General features: G+C 39.2%; 1 protein-coding gene across 3 annotated transcripts in view; it reads left to right on the top strand.

The window, feature by feature from the left end:
* THSD7B (thrombospondin type 1 domain containing 7B) overlaps nt 1-24,343 on the top strand; it is a 733,398-nt gene that overhangs the window by 432,360 nt on the left and 276,695 nt on the right. For all 3 annotated transcript variants that reach the window (XM_039494616.1, XM_039494617.1, XM_039494618.1), the window contains 2 exons: nt 7,453-7,608; nt 9,569-9,766. In XM_039494616.1, the coding sequence (XP_039350550.1) occupies nt 7,453-7,608; nt 9,569-9,766 (354 nt within the window). The remainder of the gene's footprint in view (nt 1-7,452; nt 7,609-9,568; nt 9,767-24,343) is intronic.

Below are 24,343 nucleotides of genomic sequence, written 5' to 3'. Positions count from 1 at the left end.
TCTGCTGCTGCCTGATTGTGTACTTCCGGTTCCAAACAAGGCATGTGATTGACTGCTCAGTTTGTAACTCTGGTGTTTGTAACTCAGAGGCTCTACAGTATGTTAGGCTATTTCTGGTATGGCTTAATCTTCTGCTCAAGACCAACACACAACCTTTCTTATGATTTGATGGAGAAAGCCAACCATAATAATGACGCACCTTCTGAGCAGACAGACAGGTGTTGGAGTCAGAGTGAGTTATTTTGCTTTTGGAAGAGTAATGAGCGGATACAGATGCATTATGAATAATTTATCCTCATCTTTTTTATCTGCAGTGTGTACTGCTCCTGTAGAATATGGCTTTGAGCAGAGATGGTAAGATAGTAAGAACACAACATTGCAGTTTAGACTTATTTACTTACAAAGCCAAAGCAAATCTTTATTAATGGCAGATTGCATGTCCTATCTGCCTGCAAAATAACCTCTCAAGACTACAGAAAAACAAGACTCCATTCAGTCCATATACAACTGCTTCTTCTCCTGTTCCAAGAAACTGAAACCTTGGCTTCCCAACAAAACAGATTCCTTTGTTCTTCATTATCTTGCAGTGCATGTGTCTCATCAAGTGAGGAAACTGTTTTAGTGACTACAATAGGATAAAATTTTCGCTCTCTTTCTTACCCTCACAACAGTTTCTTGCATTGACAAAACCACTAATGGGCACATCCACATGCAGTAAGCCTCAAAACTGTGATTGTGCTTGAACTTTGATTTGTATTGTGGTAGCACCTAGCAGCCCGCTCACGGACCTGAACCCCATTGTGCCAGATGCTATATAAACACAGAACAAAAAGGTGGTCCCTGCCCCCAAAGAGTTTACAATTGTGATATGCTAAGGCCTGTATCCAAAAGTGCTCAGCATTGTTACTAGAAGCAATGTTTTCTGCATAACTTCCAGATATGATGAACTGCTCTGTGAGATGGGTTGTGGCTACGTTTGTGGCTTCCACAGTGGAAAGAAGCCAATGTTGGCTGACTCTTTTCAGATCAATCTGAGAAGATTATCTCAGGCACTGTAACCGACCGTAGTGTTTTTGAAGGAAGACTTAATTAAACACTATGTCAAATGTATTGTGGTTTTTTGTGTGTGCCTATCATAAGCCTTTTTTTAAAGTGAAAATGTAAAGGCAAATCCATTTATTTAAATACAACATCTTGATTCAACTTCTCACCAGAATGCATCTTCATTTCAAGGGTTGGCTGGAAAAAAACAATTCCATTTTGCAAAATTTTCAGGCTTTGAAACTTGTTTTCCTTCCAAAGCAGAACAAAATCGAGACTTTTAGAAATTTTAATGGAAAAATTGAGAGCACAAGATCCAACAATAGCCTCTGTAGCCTGGTGCTTAGGGCAGACACTGGGGATATGGAAGAGCCAGGTTCAGATGCCTGCTTGGGTCTCCTACATCTCAGGTTTGTGCCCTAATCACTGAGTCTCATCCAGGAGTGTGTCTCTTGTTGGTTCTCTGTCAGAAATACCATCTTGGACCGGAGAAACTTTCCTGACAAAACTTTATTCAAAACCAATATGTTTCTGGAAGACATTTCAGTTTCAATTGAGAAGTTTTGTGAAAAATTGTTTGACTAGCTCTGTTTCTCTCCCCACCTGCCCCTGCCCCTGTTTAGACAAAGAACACTACTGAACTATCTTGCAAACACACTGCTAGGTCTTGTCTCCATAGACTTTGGCATCTATAGTATATTTTCTTAAACATCTGTCCTCCATACACACATGAAAGAAACTAAATTCTTAAATATCATAAGTCATTTATTTTCCCTTATGGTACATAGTATAAGAATTTTGGTGGCAAATTCTGTTTTAAGTCACATCAGTGTAAATCCAGACTAATTACCTGAGTTCAGCGGAGTTTCTCTAGACTTATGCCAACATAGTTTAGAACAGAATTTGACCTTTATCTCCAGTTTTTGAACTTATTCAAACTTTTCTTTGTTCAAAACAGAATATATCCTATATGTCATATGGGCCTTTACAATTTTCCAGAGCAGCATCAAAACCTTTTGGGAGATCATATCCCTGTTTAGGCAGCTCTTGCTCTCTTTAAAAACAGTAAATGTTGCCCAAGGGGGTGTCATGCAATAGGATAAATACATATTTGTGTAAATGAGGAAGGGTATTAGCAGCCACTTTGGACTCGTTAGCCAGCTGGAACATATAAAGGACTTGTACTGTATTTGAATTAGCACTAACCCTGTCCTATATTCAATGTGCACTGCTCTTCAAATTCATGCCTATATTGATACAGCTGCAGGAAGACAAAAATCAGTTCGACAAAGAAATTTAGATTTTGGAGACTCAAATCTTTGAGTCCTGACCTTCCTGTCTTGTTTGTGAAAGTATTTGGAAAGAATAGGCTAGAATGTATTGGCTATAGGAAAATTTGACTGGTACCCAGGGAGAAAGATAACTGATAGTCAGCAGTGTCATGAAAGGATCTTTGTTTGCTAACTGAGTGTTGCTACTGAAGCTGGATAATCCAGCATCTGGATTAGTGGATCCAATTCAGAGTAACCTTTTTCTCAGATAAGAAACCGGCCCTTTCTTATCAAAATGACCTGGCTTCAGAAGATGAAGACTGTACCTCCACAGTGTGAAATATATTCAGCACGCCTATGTCAAATCTGCATTGTTGGGATGTTGAGCTATTGATCTAACATTCTGTGAGCAGAATTTATAAGATTAAAGTCATATAATAGAATAATAAATATGTAACAGCTGGCTTCTTCAATGGAAACCCTTTGGAAGCAAGACTGAAAACGATTTTACGCAAATCTTTGGGGTGTAAAGCTGGCATGCTTTAAATTTGTAATTCAAGATCTTAAGGGTTTAAATTCATGAGGGAAAGCAACCCATTTATCACAGAGGTATAACATTTTTAGTTCTCAGATGTCTAGGAGCTAGCTGAAGTGAAAGGAGCAGATTATATAGAAAACATTTTCAAGGTAAAATACCTAACTTTTTTTAAAAATGTGATTTGTTTCTCATGAAGGTATTTGATATGACATGTAATATTTACTCCATTATTACTGGTGCATTTATTTATAGAGCTATTTATTATATGGTAAGCAGTTAGTCTGCTTCACCCAATCAATTTGCATGAGACTGTAGATTTTAGTTCAGTTTCTTATCTTTGAAGTCTAAAAAAATCAAGTGTGCATATTTATATTTTAGGGCCATTTATGCCACTGGAATATGTAAAAGTCATTCACAGCCCAGTGATAAGGGCATTATATTTTTGCTTATTTAAAAACAAAATTACTTAATTTCTCTTTGTTGACCAAACTGGAACATCCACAAAGAAAAGGACAGTCATAAAAAATGAAGTTTTACTTAGAATAAAAATATCCTAATTTTAAACTGTTAGTGGAGGGATAATCTCACACTGTTCCAAGGTTTGGTTCAGAGCCTTTCCTGAAGCGTATCCAAAACTTCTGGATTCCCTTCCCTTTCTTCTTCATGACTTCTCTGGCAATGTGACTTCCAAGTACATTGTGGCCTTTTCTCAACGCTTTCTAGTATCCTGTGACCCTTGCTTTTTTCTAGCCAATCATCAACAAGTTACCTGCACACCCAGGCTTCCCATAATCACCTTCATTGATCCCCAGTATCCCTACTCCCTTAAGACTCTTCCAATAGATTCTCAACTGCATTCCTCCTACCTTCTGCTGGTTAGTCATAGTATTTACAATAATAAGCACTATGCCCCATTGTAAATGTTTGCCAGATATATTTCTATTGTGGTGGCGCTGAGATGCACCAAGCAGGATTGGGACCATGTTGTACTAGTAAGTGAACAAACACAGGAAGACATCTTTTCTCTTTCAAAAAGTTTATAATTTCACCTAATTCATGTAGCAGGACTTCCCGATTGTTCCTAAATATACTGAATCACCGTTGCTTCTGGCAACCTATTATTAACTTCTTTCCATGCAGAGATTAGCCTTTTATTTATACTATGAAGTAGTTTTCAGTTGATAGTGGGTCTTTACTTTTCACCTTGTAGCTTCCAAATTTTTTTAAATGCATAAAAAATCCCTTTCTATCAGACACAGGATGCAGCAAGTTTCCTTAACAGTCTCATGTGAGGAGCTAGTGTCAGAGCCATTTCTAAGCTCAAAAAAGATGATGCAGTTATCCTTTGCCCACTATTTTGTCATCGCTATCAAAACAGTGTCTTTCAGGCTGGAGACATATGACTTGCCTTAACAGAAGTTGTGATTATTTGTTTCTATTGTATACTCATGTAGGTGTTCTATATTGTAATTCAGTCTTCAATGATTTTCTCAACTAATTTCCTCTAGTACAGAAATAAGAGTCACTGGCCTGTATTTCCTGGCGTCACCAACAACAACTTTTAAAAATGGATACTATCCCTATCTTGGCCTCTGGTAATAACTAACTCTGTATGGTTCTGCCAAACATTAAAAATATATTGACTTCTGTTGTGGTGGATATCAAGATGTATTGTCCTGAGAGGTGAATACCGACTAAGGTGAAGGCAAAGTTGAGATACTCCTTAAGGGACAATAAATCTTGACGTTGTCACATTGTTATGTGACTTTGAAATAGGCTTGTAACAGATACCTAGAAACTTCTCTGTTCTGGCCATGAATTTCTGAAATGTTTAGGTGTTCGTTTTAAACTAACAATCTTGAGAGATGAAGTTAAAAGTCCAGGAGAAAGTATTATTTATCTTCTGGGAGGAGTGAAAAATAGTTTTGGGAAGGCTTTCTGTAGTCAGGATATGCATTCACTCTCTGGTTAAAGAACATTGTTCTTTATCTCAGTATTGCCTTGTGTGAATATAAATAGTCGAAACTCACTGCATCAGTGTGACTATATTTATTAGCCAAGAATTAATTTATATAAGTCACTGCTATAGAACTGGGCAGTGTTTCAACAAGTTACAAGATTTGCATTCAACTGAGTTTTCAGGCTTATTCTACAGATCCAGAAGAACATAGGATTTTTAAAAAATAGGAACAAACATAATCTATAGTAAATGGGCTGCTATTTGATTCAGGGGCATTGACCCAGAAATTCTGAGAGGAAACACAAGTGTTATCAAGCTGAAAATATGACATTTTTTCCCAAACAAAGTAAATGCTTTATTTACAGTACAAGTGCAATTAGCAAACAAGTTAGAAGGTGCAATAAACCCTGACCCTTCCAATACATAGGCAGAGGTCTAGCAGCTCTGTCCATTTATCACAGCAATACACTGAATTCTCTCCCACTGACCCTTTGCAATAGAGCATCCTTGATCTAGGATGAACTATTTCTGCCTTGTAGGAGGCGCCATGTTTGATTGAGTTCTGTCATTTGGCAATGAAAAGAATTACAGAAAGAGAGACTGTATTGTAACACTGAACAAAGAACTTTATTTGAATAAGGAAAACAGCATTACCCATAAAGGTACTCAGCCTATTTTTCTCTGCTTTCCTGCAGAACCTTTACCCATCTCCTTCCTACCGGTTATCCTGCTACAGTTTTAAAGAAATACTATGTATATAGTCAGACAAATAAAAAAAAGCAAATAAAGCTCTGCTGGAACTCAGAACAGGGTCAATGAATGAACTGTTTCCTTGAACTAGTGGGAGCCACCCTTGAGTTTGGGGTTGTCTGCCAATCAGATGGCTAGACAAATGATGGAACTCTTTTACAGATGGTCAGCTCTCTATTAGAGTTCACCTGGCCTTCGTGTGGCAAAAGAAGCAGTGCTTTTACAGCCATCATGTCTAGTCGAAATGACTGAGCTCATTTAATACTGTAACGTGTGTTTATTAATGCAGCCTATTCCTTTTTGTTCTTATTTCTGAAATACAGTATTTCGTTAAAAGTTTTCATCTCTGCAATATGCAGTAACTACTGGCAGAAATTTGGAGGACTTTTTGACATTTGACCATATCCATGAGCATATTTCTAATTCATCAAGTTATTTTTAGAAATTATATATTCATACTCTAAATGTATGGATGACAGCTACCATTTTTATTTCAAAATAATGTCAAGAGATGCACAACATGGCTGAAATGAAACAGTTATAGTAGAATGGGATGTGACTTAATTCTTAAAGTTGACTCTGTGCCCTAAAACTGATTTGCTTTCATTTCTCCCAGTGAGTTACAAAAATGATAAATTTATTTTGCTAAACCTAGTGCTGAGGGGCTATTAAGTAACGCAGAAAGCCTCTTGATAAAAAAAAAGCCTTATGGTTAAAATTCTAATATTTTTCTTACCCTTTCTGTCATTCTGACTTTTGCAATCTGTAGAAAAGGTCTATTTACTTTAGCAGTAAGGTGAATTGGATTCCTGCCAGCTTGGTGTAGTCCCTAAATGAATATGTCAAAGGCAATATTGTTTTTCAGAAATCATTCAGAAAGCAGTCTTTTTAACATTAATAGTATCTTTCATTAGTTTTGAATTAAATTTCATCTATTGCCATTTAATAGTACAGTTATATCCTAGAGTGCCTGAGGAGCAAGAGGTATGAATTCTGAGTCCATGACTTAGAATCTAAGTTGCTGCTCAGTGTTCCTGCATCTGAACTTGAAGTACTGGCATGAGAGAACCTTGTGCATTAATGTTTGCTGAGACAAGCACCAAAGCCTTCTGTAAAAGCAGTTTAAGACCGTGGATTCCTTTAAGCATAAAATGGTAGAACATCAGGAAGAAACAAAGAAATGTTTGCTAATGCATATAGTTTTTGAAAACACTTTTTTCCAGTCAGTCCCATGGTCCCTTCATTGAATGTATTGTATGTAAATAGATCTGGGCCATATCGTCTTCCAAGATGGAGAGTCTGCTGGAATTGTGCAATCTATCCATCACGCACAGCCATGGAGATCTACATAATTAATGGTGTGAATGAAGGCAAGATTTGGAACAACAGTTGGAATTTAGTTAAACCAATGTGGTGCATGAGCCAGAGGAGAATTTAATTAATCACCACATCACCTTTGGTTTCTGCAGTATTAATAGCAGTAAAATGTAAACACTTTTTTTTTCCTCTATAGCAAGCAGACCTGTCCTGAATATTCACAGGTCATGGATCTGCTGAGTAAGGTGTTTCATTTTTACATAGGTACCTTTCAGAGTGAAAATACAGCTGGTACTCTGATTCAGCAGTCCAGTCCTAGACTGGAAAGCCCTTAAACACGTGCTTAACATAATCCTGCATTTAACTGCTTTGCTGAATAGGGATGGACTTAAGCAATGCTTAAATATTTCGCCTTAGAACATAAAACACTTTGGGTCAGGTAGATTCTTTTTTGCCGCTTAATTAGAGCCTAGCAGATTGGGTTTGCTCCAGGGAACAAATTCCAATAGTAAATTCAGAAGCTCTGTGAAGTTTATATGAATGAAACTACAGTCCATAACTTCTTTTCTCTTTAGTCACTAGGCCTGTTGACAAGAAACTGTGTGTTGGCCCTGCTCCCTCTGCCTCCCAGCTGTGCAACATTCCATGTTCTTCTGACTGTCTGGTTTCCTCCTGGTCCGCATGGGGACCCTGTGTTCGTGAGAACTGCCAGGATCACCAGGGAAGAAAAGGTTATTTAACTGTTTCTCTCATATGCTACAGCCTGTAATTAGATCTGAATTAAACTCAACATCAGCAGGTTAGGATAGGAATTTAAAACAATTGGATCCAAACGTGAATTCATTTGATATAGGTTGGAACCAACAGGTGAATCCTAGGGTAGAAGGTGGCCTTTGATGTTTACATGTGTCTGACAAAGTGGATATTCACCCATGAAAGCTTATGCTCCAATACATCTGTTAGTCTATAAGGTGCCACAGGACTCTTTGTTGCTTTTTACAGATCCAGACTAACACGGCTACTCCTCTGATATTTGATGTTGTAGGCTGTTATTCTTGAAAAATATGGGTGAGATCCTTATCCCTACTCCAGCCTCTCTATGTTTGGTAAAAGGGATAGAGAGACATAGAGGGGCTCTAAAAGTCTTCTGAGAACTGTCTCAAAAGTCCTGGTGTAGGGGGCACGCTGGGTGTGGAGCTGGAAGGCGGGAGGAGAATGTCAGGCTCAGAGTTGCAGCATGTAGCAGTGTGGAGATTTCGGGCAGTGCTGGGGGCTCATAGGGCAGCCTGGGAAGACTGCTGCAATTTAGGCAGACATGAGGGCATGTCTAAATTATGCTGGGAGCAGCCCCCACCTCCAGGGTTGGGAGGTTTGTGGCCTCCAATCATGCTCTGTACCATGTCCTCTGTCTGGGATGTTGGTGTAGTAGAGGGAAGTGTGCTGTTTTCTGAATCACCAGCCCTACTTTCTGCAGCATCAAATGTTTTCTCTAGACGATTTCCATCCAGGTACAGACTTGCTTCCTCCAACTCTGCTGAGTCAGTGAGTCCTAATGAGCACATTGCTTGATGCAGAATGGCTGCACACCATGCTAAATCCACTAATTCAAACCATGGATACAGCTAGTTTATACTCTATCATATCCAAAACAAACCCATGCTGAAAGACACTTACTTGCATACTAGCTCCACTATTGAATATAGCATCAAGACTTTTGTTTTCATTCAAATGGCATTAAATTATGTACTCAGTTCTTTAATTATGTTGTAACCTTTTTGTTCCAATATTAAATTTGAATCTCCCACTTTAAAAGGATGTTATTTTGAGGGGGTCCAATATGAATTTTATATCTCCATAAAGCAGAGTAATTATTTCTCAGTAAACTGGTCTTTTGTATCTCAGAACAAGATTTTTCAATCTCAGAGTCCCAGAAGGAGGTTAACTGTGGTTTAGATTTTGAATTACTTGTTTGGTCGTCTTTATCTTTTTAAAATTGTATTGTCATCATGACCTATATAGTTCTTTCTTTATGTCCATGTATTTGGACATATGTTTTACATCCAAGTTCAATGAAAAGGCATGTATTGGATCAAATGGCAGTGGAATTGAGGGATGGGTTGTGGTGGAAATCAAGACTCCTGGAATTCTGCAACCAACATTGTTTGCAGTGACAAAACTGTAAATATAGAGAGATACATTCTGTCTTTCTTTGCAAGGCCAGTGAGGTTGCAAATATTTAGAAGGCGTTATGAATAAGGCTAAGATTTAGCCATGGGTATTTTTAGTAAAAGTCATGGACAGGTCATGGGCAATAAACAAAAATCCACGGCCCCGTGACCTGTCTATGACTTGTACTATATACCCCTGTCTAAATCTTGAGTGTTCTGGGGGGCTCCGGGAGTACAGCTGCTGGACTGGAGTCTGGGGTGCCCGCTGGTGCTCGGAGAGGGGGGGAGGCACAGGGGACAGCCTGGGACTGGCACCGCCACCACGGCTGGGGTGGGAGGCAGTGCGGCTGGAATCTGTGACCTCTGTGACAGACTCACAGCCTTACTTATGAACATTGCTGTAGTGTTTTTTTATTAAAAATATAGTTTGAAATGCCATAGAACTCCACATGCCCTATATATCAACCTTTGCAGACAAAATATCTTAATACTGATGATAAATGTCTCTGTTCTGTCTTTCTAGGATTTAGAATGAGACAAAGGCATGTTGTTATGGAACCCATTGGTATGTCTCAGGGTTGTCCACACTTAGTAGAATCTATTCCTTGTGAAGACCCGATGTGTTACCAGTGGGTCATTTCCGAAGGAGTCTGTGTACCTGATCATGGAAAATGTGGGCATGGAAATCGCATACTGACAGCCATATGCAGGAACAATAAAGGTAGGTGCAGCTAATTTTAAGTTGGTCACCTTTAAATGTGCATATTGTTTTGTGCATTCGTTTAAAATCTATTTTTGGTAAAGGGCAATTGCAAAGACTTATTATTATAGCAGTGTATTTAATTTAATGTGAAACACAAGGTTTTGGAATGGGATCTGAGTTTCCCCAAAGTCTAGCTCTGTTATTATCTGGGATTCTAGTTTGAGCCCATCTCTGATTAAAATAAAATGACTCACTGCCGCAAGTCATTTATTGCTGTTATGACTTATATTTCACCCTTCCCTAAACGAATATATTAGCAGTGTAATATTAATGGGCTGATTCTGCCCATTTACTTCCTGCATTCGTGTTATAGTACTTATGCCAGGACTCTCATCGAGGTCAATAGGACTATTGGAATATGATTACTCAGCCTGAGTAAGGGTGTCAGAATCAGGCTCTTTGCATTTCCACTAACATAGCACTAAATTCTTTCACAAAAAAATCTGGAATACTTTTCTCATCATAACAGCTGTTTAAGAGAGCATACTGAGGAAAGCTTAGTTGTGCTGCCAAGATTAATTATGCTACAAGAATCTGATGTTATGTAAATGAAAAGATTTGTGCTGAGTAATACTGTGTTTACTTGCCAGCAGTTTGAGACCGACCTTGTGTTCGGTTTACAACTTGTTAATAATGCATAAAGCATATATTTTATAGGAAGTTTACAAACAAGCAATGAAGGCTTATTTCTCATACACAATTTGAAATGCAGCCAACAGTTTCATCAGTCTCGATAAGGTCAATGTTGTCAGATCTCTAGATTCTATTGCGTAAGGCATGATTTTGCAGCCCTTAATCACAGTGAGTTGTACTGTCAGGTCAAAACTGAAAAAGTTTGGAACTTGTCAGTTTAATGCTATATCTGAGATGGAGATGATTCTCCCATTGCACGGTGTTTGAAGCCATTAACGGAAACAGTTCCAAGTCTATAACAAGTTGAGTTAATTGGCACATGTTTAAGAATACATTGAGAGAGATGGTGCATTAGAACCTGATCAACAATTAAATAACAGCAGCTAACCTGCTGAAGCGCAAAGATCCCTTTGAAATATGTATGAATGTGTATGTGGCTTTTTTGTGTCCTTAGACTTACTGGGCCAAATCCTCAGCTGCTGTAAATAGCTCCAGTGGAGTTAGGGGGTTGCTGAGTGTCTTCTAAGTGGTCTCTGGGGTGATGTGATGATAATTTCGGCTGAGTTCTGCAGTGATGTGAGCACAGATGGAACTGGTGTGGAACCCCATTGAGGCTACCCACTGGTGCAATGGTTCACCTGCGTACATCTTTTGGCAGGATTGGGATCTTAAACTTGTGTCAACTTCAAACTCAGAGAAAACGTGCAAGGTCACAAAGTCACAAACCCGGGGCAATCTCTGATCATGGCAGCATGTTGCTCTGTAGTAATTGTACATGCAGAGACATCCCAATTTTAGGGCATCTCTCTGCTGGTCTGTCCAACAAGAAATGGGAAGTTTCAATGTAGTTTTTTCACTTTCAGCCAGTCAGCCCATGATGAGCAATGTGGGAGGGGTTTTTTTGGTTCTGTCTGTTTTGCTTTCACATTTACATTCCAGTTAGTCTCCTTGAGAAAAAATACATATATATTCTGAATGTCTACTGGAAGTGAGAGAGTGATTGAAACCTTTCTTCTAGCATTGCAACAGTAGCACAAAAATCCCTTTTGAATTTCAGCTGGGGATTTTGGACAGTTTCTTTATTGTCACTATAACTGAACATTTGTTTTGCTTGTCCAACCCTAATTTGGGAGATTTCACAAGACATACCATAGCTCATTTGACAGGTTGGAAACATTCATGGATGCTCTTTTAAAACCTTCCTCAATCTCTATTGCAGTAGGATTTATTTACCACAGAGTCCTAGAAATCAAAGTTGAAAAAAAGCGCTGTTTGTCGTCTTCATCCTTCTACGAAAGTACTTAATACCATTAATTGCTTTGGCTATAGTTTCCAGTCCTTACACAGTGCTGTCTTAGGCAAAATTGCCATTGAAATCAATGGGCTATTTACTTAAATAAGAACTGTGGGACTGAGCATCAAAACTGTGCAGAGTCTTCAGTGGAACTAGTAACTAAATTGAGCTCTTAAGAGGGAGTTGTGACAAATCAAAAGGCACACCAGGTATGGCTGCAATAGCATAAAAGCAGTACTAATACTTAGAACTTACAAAGTTGATACATGTTCAAAGCACTGCATTAACTATTGTCCTGTTGTAAACCTTTAGTGTAGCTGCTTCACATGCTGATAGGTTCATTAGTCTCAGCTGCCTTTTCGGTGTCTGCTGCTGCATCCTGAAATCCAGTCACTTGTCTAGTTCTCTGATGCCAGTGTGCTATCCAATATTGACATCAGTATTCAGCACTGCATACATCTTCAGGATTGCTGACTTACTAAAGAGACAAAGAATAAATTATTTGGGCCCTGGAATGTTACAAAACCCTATTTCCTTGATGAATGTAATACCTCATTAACAATAAAGTTCAGGTTGTGACAGGTACATTGAATTTAGAATACTCTAGTGGTTCTGTGTATGCTTGCATACCCAATTTCTTCCTCTTGATATTAATGCCAGCCTTTTCTCCATGACCATCTTTTTAATTATTACTGTATGTCAGTTTATCTTTTTTAACATTTCAGGGACTCTGTTCTGTCAATCCTTGCCCTGTTGGTAACTAATCTTGAAGAAACCACAAAAGTGACCATTAATATTTTCTGGAGTTCCAAATGTGTCCACATACCTAACCCCAAGTGTCATTTGCATCTCTTGATTTTATAATATAGATTTAAAATATTAGAGTAATAATTCACTTTTGATTTCAGCTGCAGTTGTGATCTTAAATCTGCTATTCCAGGTACAGGATGGCCGTGTAATCCTGGTTTTGGTGCCCCTTAGCTCAGGATGTCCACGGAGGTTCTGTAACTAGCAGTCAGAGCCCATATCTTTATAATTTGCTCTGTAGTTTTTTCTCATGGCTCAGTTATGGCTAGAGTTGTGGAGAGTGTAGGAGGACTACACAGTTCATAATCTCTGTTCATAATCATCTAATTATCTTGTGCTCTGCCTGTCAGTTTATTGCATGCATTTGTTGACTCTCATTTTATTCTTAGATTGTAAACTATTTGGGACAGACCATCTTTTTGCTGTGTGTGAGAACAATGCCTGGCACAATGAGGGTGTGGAGGGGGGAGGAATCCTTGACTGATGCCCTGAAGCAGTATTACAATACAAATAATATAATAAAAAGGATAAAAGGGAATAATTTGTGTAATGGAGAGGGATTTATACAAGATGTCTCATCCAAATAAAATGTTTCCATAAGTGGGTTTTTATTTAATTATTTAGCAGTTACTTCATTAGCAAGACACATTACTTAAAAGATCAGTGTGCAAAATGATAGGCAGGGGAAAGACAAGGAAAGCTTAAAGCCAACTGAGAAAAGATGCATGTGGTAGTATCACAGATTAGATTATTAAATTGTATCCTTAGCAGATCTGGGTGTATAATTCAAAACAAGTAGTTTCTATGACAACTCAACCTTTTCTCTGTCCACAAATTATCTGTGTGCTGATCATGATTTTCTCTAATTTGTTTGAAATTGCTCAACAAATAATTTCTATGAATAATTCTCAGTCTTTAACATTTTCCTGAGAAGTTTGTTGCCAGTATTTGATATTTGAACTCTTTTGATTGGACACAGGTGAGAGAGTGTATTACTGTTCCCTAGTTGGATGAGAGTAACTCTTGAAATATTCACATTCATTTTTTCTTTGCACAAATATGGTCCATTTGCCTAAAATTCACTTGTTTCTGTGAATAGTTCCTGCCAGTAAACTTTTTTTCCTAAAATATTCTTGGTAAGTGGATACAAAGACATGACCAACTCTTGTTTAAAATACAAATAAATATTTGAGCAGTGTTTTTTGCAAAATTCATATAGCTCTAGGTGGCTCTCCAGGTATTACTTGGTAGCGACATGTACACTTGAAGGTTGTATGCAAGAATGAATATTCCATACAGTACCTAGAAGGAAACTCAAGATTGTAATAGCGTTGAGAGCAAGCTCTGTATGTAAAAAGGTCAATCCAATTAGGAGGTTAAATTTGCGTGGCTTTGTACGAAATTTCCCAGTTTTCTCATTTAGATGCCAAGAAAAATTAATGTTGAAACACTGTTACTGTCTAAAGTTCAGATGGAGAGATGTGGGAACTGTCTTAATTATTAGTATATTCCCCCATCCACATTAAGCTTGCTTTTTTTTTAAAGCAATTGTAAACAGATTGAAGCAATATAAATGCTAACGAGGTGCGCTGGAGTGTGATTTTAAGAAATGTATATTGTGTTGCACGTAGGCTGTGAACAAACAAGGGCTGTGGTTGGTAGTTCATTCTAGTTTCTCTGTTACATACTTAAAATAAATGAAATGAAATAAAAAACTTTCATAATATAATAAGTGTGACTCATGCAAATAATCTATCAGTTTTTTCAAGTATTTAAGAAATGTTAGCTTCTTAAAATGATTATAAGGAAGGGTGAATTAAAATAGTTTTTAGTCCTATGGACTGAACCTTAGCTATCAGCAATGTCTGTAAATTGATTATAAAATGTTTGGGTTTTTTTATTTTAAAACCGATCAGTCAGTGTTCTGCTAGTCAGCAATCTGGTTTATTGTAATACCTATAGAGTCATTTGTTAATTTGCCTTTTGCTGGTCCTATACCTAGCAAGAAACCAAATTAATAACAAAAGATTATTCTGTGATACTGAACCAAAATAAGTGTTTATGTGATCAAACAGAAGAAAAAATGTTTTGAAATAAATTTAGCAAAAATCGGTAAATCTTGCATTAGTACTTTAGAAAGCAGACACTATTGTTCTGTGATTTCACTGGTTTAATATTTTCATACGATGTTTCTAGATACTAACTATAATCAAATAAGTATTATTTCTAGTTAGTGGTAAAACAAGAGAATGTAGGACATGAGAAATGTAGGACCCGATCGTATGCAGTGCTGAGCACTCTCAACACCTTTTCATGCTGCAGGTTTAGGCCCTTACTGATACTGGAGTTCTTTAAACTGTGTGGGACTCTGTAAAGATAATAGTCTAGAAATAGAACATGTTATTGTCCTTATTGTGGGAGCTGTCTTGGTGGCAGAACACTTTACTAAAGTATTCTCATTGAGGCTGAGAATAGAATGAAAAACCGATTGGCTGCAAGCTACAATAATAATTTAAGCAAAGGGAGTTAGCAGACGTAGATCTAGCTGTAATTATACCTTGTGTCAACCCAAGGAACCTTAGCAGTGATAGATATGGGTCTGCACAAGCAACAGGAAAGATGATTTATGAAAATCAATTCGTGCTGTGTGAAAAATGAATCATTATCATCATTTTAACTGTTACTTTGGGCTGATTTAAACAATTTTGTGCTTCTAACACTAGCGTTTTAAAGACAGGGCTCAGGAGTCTTTACAAGGGCTGGTGAATGCAAGAAGCATACGAAACAGGAATATTCTTTAGAGTTTGTTTACTTGCTAAGCATTCCATGCTGGTTTTCATAATGACCATTTTAAAATGTATTAATCCTATTGGTAGGTTTGCTTTTTAGAAGAAATCAGTTTAATACTTCTAATGGCTCCAGTCATGCATAGGTTAAATATGATGATTTCCTTTTATTTAACCATGTTTTCTTTTAGAAACAATGCTTTGGGGTTTTACACAGTCAGTGCTTGGAACTGGAAAGCATTTGTATCACTCCAGCTCCCTCCGGCAGTTTGAGTTATCAGACCTTAAAATCACAACATTCTGATTACTATCTTGATATTTCTGTCCCATTCCCCCGCTTTATTGTTGTCACACTGGGATTAAGGCAATGCAGGGCTCCAGACACACCATGTGACAGGCAGCTATGGCTCCACTACTGTAGCCCTGAACAGTGACCTTGCCCCTTGCTTGGAGTGGCAGGCAGTGGTGTGGAAGCATCCTTCTAACATGAGGAGCAGCAGCAAGGATCCCCTCTGTCACTCAGAGAGGCAAGTGTTTAGCAGCAGGGAGGCTTACCCTGGTATCTTGGAAAGGTGGTCCAGGCCCACTGCACTCTTCCTCTCCTGCCATACAGAGTTCTCTGTTTGGATGTATTGGTGGGCCCCACCCCAGTGAAATGGGTCTTGGAGTCAGCACTTTGCTGAGATGCATCAGGAAGTTTGCCCCTCTCAGAGCTTTTTTTCCCCCAGGCTATCTACAGACTTAGGCAAACTCCACTACATCAGTTACACTCACAATCATGAGGGATAGAACATACTTTCTTTTTTAAAATGAAAAATTAAATTTTAAATATGTAAATGTAAGCTCAAATTCAGGATCTGTTGCCCTAGGTATGGACCAATAGTAGTTATACCCCAGTGCAGCCTTAAATTATTGTTCTTGTTCTCTTTCTCACATATGTACGTGCTCACTTTAACTGTGAGGTGATTTTAGCAGCCAATAATCTCAGACACTGCCACGGTCGGGGTTAAGGCTGCTATACCATTTGAAAGCTGAGATTCCAAATTGCTATTAGCTCTACCAGTTCTTGAGAAAGCAATCACTGAAATCCTGTTGGAATTCAAGCTGGGACTGAAGGGAAGCACGGTAATCAAAGTGATGTCATTTTAAGATCCAATATTGTGCTCTGCCAGGGTTTAAAAGGAATACACTATACCAGAAATGAGTAAATAAATAAATTTTGGCTCAGTGCTGGTGTTTTGGGGGGAGGGAGGGATGTTTTTTTCAGCTGATACTATTTCTTGCATTTGAACTGAATTCACAAATAGTTTTGGTGCCTGAAAAATGCATTTTTCAGCAATTTTATTATTAGCTGAAAAAACTTCACCCTACTCTAATCTATACCACTGGAAGGCTGGGGACTCTCTGGGGTGGGATACTAATTGTGGTGTTCTTAGCTATATAAATATATATCTTTATTTCCTGTACGCCACAACTTTCAGCCTCTAAGAACTATTGCCTATAGAGCTAGCCAGCCATGTGTGTTCAGTTCAGTATAGGCTGCCACAAAAAGATGTGCACCCTCATGGAGATTTTATACTTTCTTGTCTCTGGTTAATCTAAAATAATTCATTTAGACAGAAAAAAGATTGTGAATGGAAAAATATATAACTAATACTTGTAAAGCTTTCAAAATTATTTTGAGATCCTCAGGTAAAAGATGCTGTAAGTACAAAGTATTTTATTTATTCCCTGTTTGATGCATGTAGTTAACAATTTTATTAGGGGTTCTGATTTAATATGAATCTTTTCCTAGCCCAAGCCCTTATTAATGTTGTGAAGAATTCATTTTGAATTCTCCCATCCCTAATGGATTATTGGCAGTGTACTAAGTTGCACTTTCTGTTTAATTTCTCAGAGAAGTTGATTTATTCTGTTCAACGTATTGAATGTGAGTTGTAAATTTGTTGCCTTCCTGGCTTATGGCTAAGTAAATTCTTAAATCTTATGGAAGAGTGGTACGCCTAGATTCCAGCTGATCCTATAAATAAGAGCAGCATAACTTCACATTTTGATCATTTGTCCTCTTAGAAAATGAACCATGAAATAAATTATTTCATTGTAAAATTAATATAATGTGCTCATTTTTTGATGCAACATGGAAATGAACCAAGCATGGACATAACCTTAAAACAGGGAATGGGGCAAATCAGATTTTCAGATCTACCTATATAGGGGGACTGAATTTACTAAAGAGAACAGAGAAAGTGCTGTGCCACTAATGATAAGGGATAAATGGGGAAAAAAATTGAGAGATAAGTTATATGGTTAAGGACTAGGAGCTGTTGTCTTTGGTTAAAGCAACTCTGTAAAGCACTGAGACTCAGAAAGGTCCCTCTAAGCTTTATCGATCTTGTTTGTACTGTATGAACATTAACACAGCAGCTACTCTCAGTGAAAGTTTTGCCTGCATAAGGATGGATGAAAAACTGAGGGTATGTCTATGCTTTGAGCTGGGGTGTGATTCCCAGCTTGAAGAGACGTACCTGCGCTAGCGTTAACAGAGCCAGCATGATAAAAATAGAGTGACAGTGTGAGGGGGTAAGTACATAGCTAGCATCTCTGACGGGTATGTACTGAAGCAGCTAGCTCTTCCCACCACTTGTGCTGCCACAGCCATACTTATTTTTACTGCGCTATCTCCATTAGAGCTAGTGTGAGTATGTTTCCTCAAGCTGGAAATTACACCCCCAGCTCAAAGAGTAGACATACCCTGAGAGCCTCATGATCCATTACATGAGTTATTCGAATGTAGAACAGCCGAGCCCTTGTGAGCGGGAGGTCCCAGACAATTGGAAAAAGGCAAATATAGTGCCCGTCTTCTAAAAAGGGAAGAAGGAGAATCCAGGGAACTACAGACTGGTTAGCCTCATCTCAGTCCCTGGAAAAATCACGGAGCAGGTCCTCAAGGAATCCATTTTGAAACACTTGGAGGAGAGGAAGGTGATCAGTCAACCTATCTATCAGTCAACATAGATTCACCAAGGGCAAATCATGCCTGACTAACCTGATTGCCTTCTATGGTGAGAGAACTGGCTCTGTGGATATGGGGAAAGCAGTGGATGTGATATATCTTGACTTTAGCAAAGCTTTTGATATTGTCTCCCACAGTATTCTTGCCAGCAAGTTGAAGTATGGATTGGATGAATGAACTATAAGGTGGATAGAAAGCTAGCTGGATCATCGGGCTCAATGAGGAGTGATCAATGGCTTGATGTCTAGTTGGCAGCCAGTATCAAGCGGAGTACCCCAGGGGTTGGTCCTGGGGCCGATTTTGTTCAACATCTTTATTAATGATCTGGATGATGGGATGGATTGCACCCTCAGCAAGTTTGCAGATGACATAAGGTTGGGGGAGAGGTAGATACATTGGAGGGTAGAGATAGGGTCCAGCGTGACCTAGACAAATTGGAGGATTGGGCCAAAAGAAATCTGATGAGGTTCAACAAGGACAAGTGCAGAGTCCTGCACTTAGGATGGAAGAATCCCAGGCACCGCTACAGGCTGGAGACTGACTGGCTAAGAGGCAGTTCTGCAGAAAAGTACCTGAGGATTACAGTGGACGAGAAGCTGGATCTGACTCAACAGTGTGCCCTTGTTGCCAAGAAGGCTAATGGCATATTGGACTGCATTAGTAGGAGAATTGCCAGCAGATCAAGGGAAGTGATTATACCACTCTATTCGGCACTGGTGAGGCCACATCTGGAGTATTGTGTCCAGTTTTGGACCCCCTACTACAGAAAGGATGTGGACAAAATGGAGAGTCTAGCGGAGGGCAATGAAAATGATTAGGGGGCTGGGGCCCATGACTTATGAAGAGAGGCTGAGGGAAGTGGGGTTATTTAGTCTGCAGAAGAGAAGAGTGAGGGGGGATTTGATAGCAGCCTTCAACTACCTGAAGGGGGGTTTTGAAGAAGATGGAGCTAGGCTGTTCTCAGTGGTGACAGATAACAGAACAAGGAGCAATGGTCTCAAATTGCAGTGGGGAAGGTCTAGGTTGGATATTAGGAAACAGTATTTCACTAGGAGGGTGGTGAAGGCCTGGAATAGGTTACTTAGGGAAGTGGTGGAATCTCCATACTTGGAGGTTTTTAAGGCCCAGCTTGACAAAACCCTGGCTGGGATTATTTAATTGGGGTTGGTCTTGCTTTGAGCAGGGGGTTGGACTAGATGATCTCCTGAGGTTTCTTCCAACCCTAATCTATGATTCTATGAATTTAAACTATAGGAGATTATTTGGAATTCTTCTTGGGGAGAGGGGAAACACTCACTATTTTATAAGCCACTGGAAACAAAGATCCTGAAAGCGAGACTTTGGAGTCTGTCAGTAAATAGGTGGACTCCTTTGTTCTGATGGATCAAGTTTCTTTACCTACCAAAGGTGTGTAAAGTTAGACTCTCCAAATTATTTGGAGAGACCCCATGTTCCCCAAAAAATAAACACAGCAAACAGCATATAACCACCTAGTCAACCATATGTTCTTGATCTTTTTAACCCAGTTAACACACCCAGAAAATATTTCTGAATGACTTAGAATAATTTTAGTTAACCATGAACTGGAACTAGGACTGTAAATATTAGACTACAGCTCTGTTTAGCAGTTACTGTACGTGCTAATTCATTTAAAAATCACAGCTAACAATATCAATCAAAGCTCTAAATAGTGAACACAAACTAATGTATGGAAACAAAACTATTTCTGCCTGCCCCACACTCTGATATGCTTCTCATATCCTAGCCCCGAGAAAGGAGGGAAATCTTTTTCTACTTGTGGCCATGTGGGATACTAGATTATAACCAGAGTAATCTATTGCAGTGTGGGAACAAGGACTCTGAGTGTTCCTAGAATAAGGAGTTGGAGTACATGACAGGTGAGCATTCATGCATTCATGGCAGATTGACGTACCTTTGACCAGGCTGTCCTATTAAATTTAGCATAGCTCTGAGGGCTGGTCCACACTAAGAAGCGGGGTCGAACTAGGGTACGCAAATTCAGCTACGTGAATAGCGTAGCTGAATTCGAAGTACCCTAGTTCGAACTACTCACCCGTCCAGAACGCCGCGGAATCGAAGTCCGCGGCTCCAAGGTCGACTCCGCCACCGCCGTTTGCAGTGGTGGAGTACCGGAGTCGACCGCGGCTCTTCCGGAGTTCGAACTATCGCGTCCACATTAGACGCGATAGTTCGAACTCCGAGAAGTCAAACTCACCGCGTCGACCCGGCTGGTAAGTGTAGACTAGCCCTGAGTTAGAGGGTGGTATTGGTCTCATCAAGCCCAAACTCAGTAAAATTACTACTATTGCATATATTTTGTAGTTGTCTTTGCAAGCATCCAGGAGCCAGATTATAGATTGTGTACTGCTTTAGATGGGGAACAGAACCATCATTTATTCAAGTGGATGGATAAATTCAAAGCCCTCACAGCACTATTCTGAAACTGAAGGTAAAGAACTCAGACCCATTTTAGAATTTTTCAGGGACAAGCAAGTTGTTGTAAAGTAAGGGCAGTGGTATAACATTGTAACACAAACACTTCTATCTTATGAGCATTTTAATAATCTTTACTCATATAAGAGGACTGGCAAACATGGTTCACTTGCTTGGGAAGACAGCTGTTCAAAAAGGCTAAATAATTTATGTAGTGATTATGCTTGCATACATAAATATCAGGTGGTGGATATGCACCTTGAAGTCAGGCATGTCGCAGCAAAATTCAGGCTAAATCATGGCTGTGCTTTTTCCAGTTGTGGCATATGCTTTCAGTGTGGGATGGTGGGGCTCTTTCCTCCACCTTTATAGCAACCACAAAGAAGGCAGGCAGGATGTAGACCCAGCATTATTTTTTAGTACTCGGCTATTTGGCTGGCAGATGGTGATCTTTGATTCAAAAGGGACAGGCAGGCTGATTAGGGATGAGGCCAAGGCCCATGCTCCCTGTGCTTGATATCAGCAGGTATGAGGTCCACTGCTGAGGTGCTCCTCACCAAGTGCCCCTTGAAGTATTCTGCCTAAGCCTGCCTGGCATAGGCAAAATGCCTCAGAGCACTGTCACGTGACTGCTAAAGTTCCTCATTCCCTTAGCTCTTCAGAGAGGAGCAAGGTTATAACTTCCCTTAGTATTCTACTGTAGTTAATGGCTCCCAATCACTTCAAAGACAGTTTCTAGATCCTCGGATGATCTCAGTTGTTATAATGGAGCATATGGAGAAAAGGCAGTCTATTCTGTAGCAATGTTTCAAACCACAGAGGTGGTCAGATTCTCACAGGTGCTGAGCACCAGCAGCTCCAACAGTAGCAGCAGCCGGTATTCAGTCCATCTGAAAACCAAGCTTCTTAGAACTTGGAGAATTGAAATGATTGGAGTTGCACCTTTGAGCATATGGGAATTGCAGCAATTTTTTTAAAGACAAACATCAGCACATTACAACCAGTTGTAGTACTGCCCTTTTTTATTTTAAATGTTATGAAATGAGTTTGACACACGTTGATCTATGTTTGTGATAAAGGTTATCTAAAGAGCATGGTGAGTCTGAGTGACCTGCAAGACTGTTAAATTGGAGCTGTAGGTTAGAGTCTATTGAATGGAATCTTTAAAATTTATCTATCTGTCTAGTTCAAAATATATAATTTTCAGCTATTCATTCAAGAGGTGCCTACAGCTGGTCAGAAGAATTTTGTTCAGGTCAGCCACCTTTTTTTATTCTTTCAATTACCAGACTAAGAAAATCCTCCACTTACTGTATTTTATAGCAGTGCACTTAATTTTTTTCATTTGAAAAAACTTAGGATAGATTTTTTTTTCTTTCCTTTAAGTAGATTCTAGATACAATCCTGTATGTATGGCTGTAATGCATAACTTAAAGGATAATACCTATCAATGCCAATAGCTCAGTGGTTTGCGCATTGGCCTGCTAAACCCCGGGTTGTGAGTTCAATCCTTGAGGGGCCCACTTAGGGATCTAGGGCAAAAATCTGTCTGGGGATTGGTCCTGCTTTGAGCAGGGGGTTGGACTAGATGGCCTCCTGAGGTCCCTTCCAACGCTAATATTCTACTCTGTAAAACAGAGCATGCAGCATAAAATACACTTTCAACTGTTTTTAAACTAAATATAACTTCACATTTTTATTTTATAAAAACAAAGTTCATTTTCTTTTCAGAGATTTTATTCCTCAACAAACACTGATTAAACAGGAGGGATATGTAAATGACCAAAACTGGATGCCTTACACTTTTTTTGAGCTCTACTCAAAAATGATTAAATTGTGAACAGACGAAAAGTATTGAAATGAGTTTGGAAAAAATGTTTTCAGAAGGGATTGGAGATGGAAGAGATTAATATGGAAAAATGCTCTAGGAGCAGACTTCTTCTGGAGCTGCAGCTCTAGATCTAATTAAGGTTACCAAGAGAAGAAAATCTGACGATTGAAACTTGAGTGAACCTCATCACAGAACTATTTATACAATTTAGACATCACTAAATAACTTTCAGAAATAGGTAAGAATTTCACCTTCTGGTCTTCAAAAGCAAGGAAATATTCAATTATGACTGCATTGTATTCTTCCAGTTTGTAATCCAGTTGATAGCAGTAGACAGTGTAAAACACTGGGGGTGAGGTTCTGTGCTGAGCCTCATAGGCTATATCTACACTGCATTGTAAAACCTGCTGCAGCGAGTCTCAGCCTGGGTCAACAGATTCGGGTTCGTGGGGCTTGGGCTACAGTGCTAAAAATAGCTGTGTAGATATTTGAGCTTGGCCTGACGCTCAGACTCTGAAGCCCAATGGTTCAGAGAGGGTTTGAGTCTGAGCTCCAGCCCAATGTCTTCACCGCTGTTTTTAGTGCCGTAGTCTGAATCCTGTGAACTTGAGTCTGTCAACCCAGGCTCTGAGACTCTCTGCTGTGGTTTTTAAAACAAAGCGTAGACGTACCCTTGGAGGTGCAGCACAGAACCCCAGTCCCAAGTGGATGGGGGATATGGTGGCATTAAGCCATTTTTGCATCTCCCAATCCTAGGCTACCCTGGGGCCTAAGTTACAGCTGACTGCCCTATGGGCAGCAGCATTGTTCAGAATCTCCAGATGCTGCATGCTGTAGCCCCACCTCGACACACCTCTCATGTCCTGAGGCCATCCTCCTACACCAGGGCTTGAAAGGGGGTCCTCTGAGGACAGCCTTATTGCTGTCGTCCATATAGCCTGCATCAGGAAAATCCTGCTCTGGCTAGATATGGGGCTTTTATTGCGTTGTGACCTGGAAGAAATCCCACCACCTCCCTCTATTTCACTTTCCCATCTGTAGAATGGAGATGATAATGCTCATCCACTTTTGTAAAGCCCTTTGAGATATGTAGATAGGTAGTTTTATATAAGTTCTAAGTATCAATTCCATTCTTACCTCCTTGTATGTAGGTATCATAGCATATCACACGTAATGCTTTTTTTGGAGGACCCTGTGACGAAGAGACTGTGGAGCACACAGGAGGTTGTGGTGTGGTGAATCATTCATTTAGGAAGGCTTCCCAATTTGTTCACATGGGGGGATTGCTGATAGACAGCAGTACAGAGATGCTTGGGAGATAAATGATCAATTATTTATCTTTCAAAGTATGTTATTTACAGTGCTGTTAAAAAATAAAATACCAAAAGTCAGCGTGTAGCATGTGTGACATATTTACTGTTTCTAATGGCAAGAAAATTGTCAAATTACTAATTTAATATGGATGCCACAGAGGCACTAGTAATGAAAACTTTGTAAACTTCTGAGAGGTTTTCACACAATAGAATTGGCCTTTTAAACAGTCTAAAAGGGTACAAATGAAACAGAAGAGCATACAAATAAATGACCAGTGGTATTCTGCCCTTGATCTATGACCTCTTATTGATGGCATTGGGAGTTTATATAAATATTAAGGATGAAATATGTCTCATAGAAGTAAAAGCAGTTTCAGGGGGAGTTAATTCAGTTCTGCATGTGA

The sequence above is a fragment of the Mauremys reevesii genome, linkage group 11, assembly GCF_016161935.1.
Source record: "Mauremys reevesii isolate NIE-2019 linkage group 11, ASM1616193v1, whole genome shotgun sequence".
Classification (NCBI taxonomy): Eukaryota; Metazoa; Chordata; order Testudines; family Geoemydidae; genus Mauremys; species Mauremys reevesii.
The sequence above is the reverse complement of the archived record's forward strand: the minus strand, read 5'-3'. Positions and strand labels throughout refer to the sequence as shown.